At 40.0% G+C, this 6,360-nt stretch overlaps 1 protein-coding gene across 1 annotated transcript; it reads left to right on the top strand.

Annotated features, from left to right (window-relative positions):
* Positions 1–1,701: 1,701 nt before the first annotated feature.
* guca1aa (guanylate cyclase activator 1Aa) lies at positions 1,702–6,103 on the top strand. Its single transcript, XM_008282911.1, has 4 exons — positions 1,702–1,899; positions 4,142–4,291; positions 4,385–4,478; positions 5,976–6,103. The coding sequence occupies exons 1-4, from the start codon at positions 1,702–1,704 to the stop codon at positions 6,101–6,103; spliced, it is 570 nt and encodes a 189-aa protein (XP_008281133.1).
* The last annotated feature ends 257 nt before the right edge of the window (positions 6,104–6,360 follow it).

Genomic DNA, 6,360 nt, shown 5'->3' with positions numbered 1-6,360 from the left:
ATTTCTGCAGCAGACAGGAAGAGACTCAACAAGCTTGTAAAGAGCCAGCCCTGTCCTGGGATGCCGCCTCAACCCAGTGGAGATGGTGGGAGACAGGAGGATTCTGTTAAACTATCATCTGTGTTAGAGAACCCGTCCCACCCTCTGCATGAGACTATGACAACACTGGGCAGCTCCTTCAGTCACAGGCTGCTTCACCCAAGGTCCGCACATGTAGCTCTACAGCCCATTCACCCACCACTTCTGATTCACTGCAGCTCAAGCAGACCAGTTCACCTACAGCTCTGCTGAAACCCTGTCCCACTACTCAACACTTAACAATGGCAAGTTGTGATATTGGAGTAATGCTGCCCCACATGGTCAAACCAGAAACAGATTATAAAGAAGAACAATCGCTCAGAAAGCTCCATCCTGCAGGCTGACAGGATGGTTCCTCAAGTTTGTTACACATGAAACTGTAGAAGTCTGAATCTGTGTTTTTGAGACTGTCATCCGTACGTTACCTGTAAGGTAGAAAAGCCACGGTGCTGACTGGGTATTGTGTTAATCTGCTGTCTAAAAAAGTTTTTCTTCACCACCATATAAGCAGCTTGAACAGGCCGAAATAGATCAGTTGGGAGAGCGTTAGAGTGAAGATCTGAAGGTCCCTGGTTCGATCCTGGGTTTCTGCAAAGTACTGTGATTTTAGGGCTGCTATGGTTCAGCAGTTAAAGCTTTAAACTTCACAGAACTTCAACCGGCGTTTAAGTCCACCAACCGGCCGCTGTTGGAGCCCGACCCTTAACCCTATCTGCTGCCACAGTGTAGTTGACCCTGCACTCCGACTCCACCTTCCTAACAAGCTGGGATGTGCAGAAAGATTGCATTTTGTTGTGCAATGATAATAAGGTTGCATTTTAAACAAGGTTTCTAACCAGAACACGCCTTTAAAACCAGTCACAAGAGCTTAGACATGATGGGAAATTGTTCATACTGTTTCCATGAAGCACCGCCAAAAAAAATCAGCCATAGTGTGAAGCTGATTGAGAAGATAGGTTTTAAACAAAGGCTGCAAGCATCAAACATTTCATTTAGCTTTGTTTTGATCTTGTGGACCAATTGTCTCCAGTCTGAATCATTTCCTGGGTGTCTGCAGTACACAGAAGGTTTAACATTTAAATAAACCCACATAAACTGAGATTAATTGGCCTAAGCACTGTGCTAGAGGAGGAATATGTGCAGCGCTGGTGGGATTAGCAGCTTTGTTTTGTATCCTTCACCAAGAGCATTAAAGCTGCACCACTCATACTCGAGTCCACATGTTGAGCAACATGTATCCCATCAGTTAGGATACATGACAGTGTTGTGCATCCTGTGTGTACACGTGAGGGATGAAACCTCTAATATGGTTGTCAGCAAATCTCAGGGTCGAGGCGGAACAGTCAGCCTGCCCTTTTAATGGGATGATTAAGCTGATCATCTGCCTGTTTGCCTGGATTACATCCCATGATTAGACAAAAGGAGAGCACAGCGGGGCGGGATCACCTCAACCCCAAATACAGCGAGCTACAAAAGGCTCCTGCCAGCTGCCACTCTCACCCTAAAGGTCCTGCTGTTGTGTGACTGTGAAGAGGGAGAGCCTCCGCTTCACAGTAGACCAATCTGGGCTGTGAGGTTTGTGCAGCAGCAGCAGCAGCTCGTGAACAGCTCCACTCAGGCGAAATGGGAAACACATCAGGCAGCACTGTGGACGACCTGCAGGCGGTGGAGATGCACCTGTGGTACAAGAAGTTCATGACTGAGTGCCCCTCAGGTCAGCTCACCCTGCACGAGTTCAAGCAGTTCTTCGGGCTAAGAGGTTTGGACCCCGAGGCCAACGCCTACATCGAGCAGATGTTCCGCACGTTTGACATGAACAAGGTAAGAATTTAACCTGCAAAGTTAAATCATAGATGACTTTAACCTTTTAAAATGTCTTGTCGCTTTGGTTCTTGTGGTAAGTCTTTTTAATTACTTCTTAGGAACAAAATAACACATGAATGAGAAGATATAAGAAGAGGTCTGGTTTGAAGGATAATCCATTTTATCTCATTCAGATTTAGTAAACACTGTAATTCTTAATTACAGACTTCCTACAATGTGTCATGTTTAAAAGTAAAATAAATGATTGTGGGATTTTATTACTTAGTTGTTTTTCTTTGCAAAAAGTGCATTTTAATGTTCCAATTATTTCTAAAACTAAAGTAAGTGTTTAATTACTTATTTCCAATGCATCTTGGGTACTTTTGTCCTTTTGCTAATTATGTTTTTTTCTAAAAGTACTAGAAAATCTTTTTACCAAGGTCAACCCTGATTAAAAATCTGCAACAGTGAATTTTAAATTATGAAAATAAAAGTTTCTGTTACATTTATACTTTATTTACTTATTTGTTTTATTTTTCTGAACATATAGGTCACTTAAATTGATGATTAAGGCTGCAACTAATCTGTTATTATTTTGGTTCATTTCTGAATCCATGGCGCAAAATGTTCATGAAAATGCTGTAGACATCTTCAAAATGCTTATTTATGCTGTTTGTATTGCAAAGATGTTGAATTCACAAATTTAAAAAACAGAGAAAAGCATCAAATTCTAACACATATGCTCATTACTTCACCAATTAAATAATTAATCAGTTCTAAATTTTCTGAGAACCGAGGACTCGGCTAACCGTATTTATAACTTTAGAGTTATTTATCTTTATTCATAGAACAGACGAAGCAGACTGGGAAAATAAATCAGCATTACAAGTGATGATTATTTTCAGGATACATTCTTTTTTTCTGATAATTGATGAATTATTTACTCTAATAGATGTTTGACATTTTGCATCTGCAGACATCTTGCAGGATGCAGCTTTTACTGGAAAAATGTAAATCTGGTAGGAAATTCAAATACAAGACCTTCAGTCTCTTTGAGGCAGCTGATCCCACGATGTCGACATGAGAACAGTTTGATAGTCACTTCTTACAAATACCGAGGCATAATAGGTGAGCTTTTAAAATGCACAAGTAAAAGTTTTATCATTTAAAGTCTTTTGTGTTTCCATTTGAAGAAACTGTGCAAATGCTCATTTCTGTGGATGACGGTGATGTGATTTACATGCATGTAATTTCAGCTCTACTTTAAAAAAGTGGATTGTCCATATGTGCTGCATTACATTTGTTAAAAAGTGCAGACTCACACACTCGCCATTGAATTGTTATATGAATCTTTACTATGGTCCTTTTATATCAGAGAAAAAGACGTCGCTAACTACCTCTATATACCTCCAGCCTTTTATTCTTCATAGCACTAGATAGATGATTCAAATCCTTCTAAAGGTTGTTCAAACTGCTTTCTCTTTCTATAAATGTATATGAGCATAAAGTCAGTGGAAAAATATCATTGCCTTAGAGACACTTTGAATATCTTTTAAGTGTCTTTTGCAAAGTGCGTTAAAGGAAACCTGTTGCTGGAAGAAGAGATGTCTGCTATCTCAATGTCAGGCTTCTGGCTAAATAAATTCTTTGATAGATTGCACATTTAGGGCCAAAATACTCTGACAATCATGCATGAGGAAATTTTTGCAGATCAATTTCGTGATGAATTGTTTGAGCACTGAAACAGATAAGAACATCTGATGGATCTTCTTTATTTTTACGGGTTTAATGCTACACTTAAAGCCAAGCGTGGAAAACTTCTTCCAGCCCAGATTTGAAAACTTCTGAATCAGCCAAGGATTTCCTCGAACGCACAGGTCACCCCCCCGGAGACAACCTGACCCTTTTTGACCCTTAGATCACATTTAATTGAGAGCATCTCCGTGCGACCTAGAGGGTCACGGCAGGATGTTTGTCTGAGAAGCTATATTTGGTCTCCATCTCAGCACACAAAAGGCTTCGGTAATCTCTGAGCACGATCTGAACAGTGAGATTATCTGTGAGACAATAGCTTGATGCCAAGATTGTTAAGACGTTGACAATCCCTGCAGATAATCCTCCGGCCTGGCGTGCTTCATTTCCCCTGTGTGTGGCCTTTTTGGTGACATTATAACCTTAAATGGCTGAAAATAGTTTCACAATTAGCTGACTTTCACAGTTAGATGTTCGACAGTTTAATGTCCCCTGCTGGTCTCTGCAGGACGGCTACATAGACTTCATGGAGTATGTGGCTGCTCTGAGTCTGGTGATGCGCGGAAAGATGGAGCACAAGCTGCGCTGGTATTTCAAACTTTATGATGTGGACGGAAACGGCTGCATCGACCGGCATGAACTCCTGAACATCATTAAGGTACAGTTGAGCCCATCGTGCACCTGCCACACTGCGCTTTCAACTAAATCTTGGCCTCGGTGTGACACGCTGGTTTTTATTCTCCCCCTCCAGGCCATCCGTGCAATCAATGGAAATGAAAGTCAGGACACAACTGCGGAGGATTTCACCAACCGCGTGTTTGACAGGATTGATATAAATGGAGATGGTGAGTGTGTGCTGGCAGCGTGTGGAAACAAGAGGTTTAGGAGGAAATCGATGGTGGGTGGACAGCTAGACATTTATCTCCAGTCTGAAAACACAGGAATAGAAAGAAGATGGGCATTGTGGCTGCTAAACACAGTAACTAACCTAAAACACTTTAAAAAAGATTCAACTTTTGCCCTCGACTTTAAAACTTATCCATAAAAGTAAATAAAAGGAGCTAATTATGACCAACATCCACCTGATTGAAAGGCTCATCTATGCAATGAAGCTGAAAATATCATGTTGCCAGGCATCGGTGTCGATTACAGAGGAGGTTTATAGGATCATAAGTCTCCAACGCCTCCAACAAGGGCAGGTCTCATTCATTTTTGAATTACTTTGATAACAAACAACTCTTTTAAATATTAAGACTTTCAGGCAGTGTTCCCATTCCTACCTCACCTGCATATTGTACATTGTCTCATAACTACGACACAACTAAATATTTAGTTTAATATAATGCGCGTCTATAATTTACATAGAGTAACTTATTTAGGATACTGTGAGAAAAGTTGTATAAACATTTACTTGCACAACTCATCTGAAACTCCAACGGCACTGCTGCAGATTGAGTTGCATTAGGGGTGATGTAGGAGACCCCTTTTTAACAGTAAGAAGAAGAAGACATGGAATAATAAAATATATAATATCTCTCCTTTTGCTGCAACATGAATTGGACACTATTATTAAAATGCAATCCTAAAACAAGGCAGCAAGAATGGTGTTAAAATGTGGGTTTGAAAGAGGGTGAATTGAATTACACATAATGATGTGACAACCCTCACTTGTATTGTTCCTCATTGTATTTTGTTTTCTTATATTTGTATTTAATCGTGGATTTTAATATTTAAGGTCATCCAAGGACAAGTTAAAAATGCAAATGCGGATTTAGGAAAAATTTAACAGCACAAAATGAACGTGTAATTAGTGTAAGAAATAGGCTAGAAATCATTAAATATTATGAACTGAAATGAAATGAATTGGTGGATCAGTGTTAGGTACGCATGCATATGTAGTATGTGTATGATGATTATGCACGTGTTATGAAATTGGTTTATTGTGAAGAAAGAAAGAAAGAACGAAAGAACGAAAGAAAGAAAGAAAGAAAGAAAGAAAGAAAGAAAGAAAGAAAGAAAGAAAGAAAGAAAGAAAGAAAGAAAGAAAGAAAGAAACTTGTTGGGCCTCATAAAAATCCACTTTTGCTATGTTCCTGTTGCACTGTTGTAATAATGTACCAAAACTTTAAAAAAAAATAACATTTTTAATTAAAAATGGGGGAAAAACTGTTGAAATAATTGGTTATGACTTATAAAGCTAAACAAATCACCTCTCAATCAACATATCATTTCATTAATCTAACACTGTTCCAGGAGTGTAATGCTCAGTCAGCGGAGGGCTCCTATGAACCTCTGGAAGCTGAACTATTATGTCTAAATTCATCACGTTTCTCTTCCAACAGGTGAACTTTCCCTGGAGGAGTTTGTGGCCGGAGCTCGTAGCGACGAAGACTTCATGGAGGTGATGATGAAAAGTCTGGACCTCTCCCACATTGTGGCGATGATCCACAACAGGAGGCGCAGCGTTTAGGATCTGCTCAGTCCGTCTACCTCATCACATTCATGATTTGACCCGAGTGCTTCAGCACATCGCCTCTGGCCGTTTATAGAGATTTCTATTAAGATTGAATCCACTTTAATATGATGCCAGCACGTTGCGGACGCTGACATATCTTATGTTTAATCTCTAAAAGAGTGACACATATGCACTTTAAATGGGATGGCTCAGTCAACCTCTACAGACTGGTCATTGTCCTTGTTTAATGATGGTGAGCTCTCCTAAGGCCA

The sequence above is a fragment of the Stegastes partitus genome, unplaced genomic scaffold (genome assembly GCF_000690725.1).
Source record: "Stegastes partitus isolate 25-593 unplaced genomic scaffold, Stegastes_partitus-1.0.2 Scaffold290, whole genome shotgun sequence".
Lineage (NCBI taxonomy): Eukaryota > Metazoa > Chordata > Actinopteri > Pomacentridae > Stegastes > Stegastes partitus.
This window is presented reverse-complemented; position numbering and strand designations above follow the sequence as displayed.

Excerpts from the sequence above, each read along its gene's own strand:
- guca1aa (XM_008282911.1), top strand. The coding sequence starts at position 1,702 with ATGGGAAACACATCAGGCAGCACTGTGGACGACCTGCAGGCGGTGGAG. Across the intron at positions 1,900-4,141 it reads GCACGTTTGACATGAACAAG|GACGGCTACATAGACTTCAT; the intron begins GTAAGAATTTAA and ends TGGTCTCTGCAG. Across the intron at positions 4,479-5,975 it reads GATTGATATAAATGGAGATG|GTGAACTTTCCCTGGAGGAG; the intron begins GTGAGTGTGTGC and ends CTCTTCCAACAG.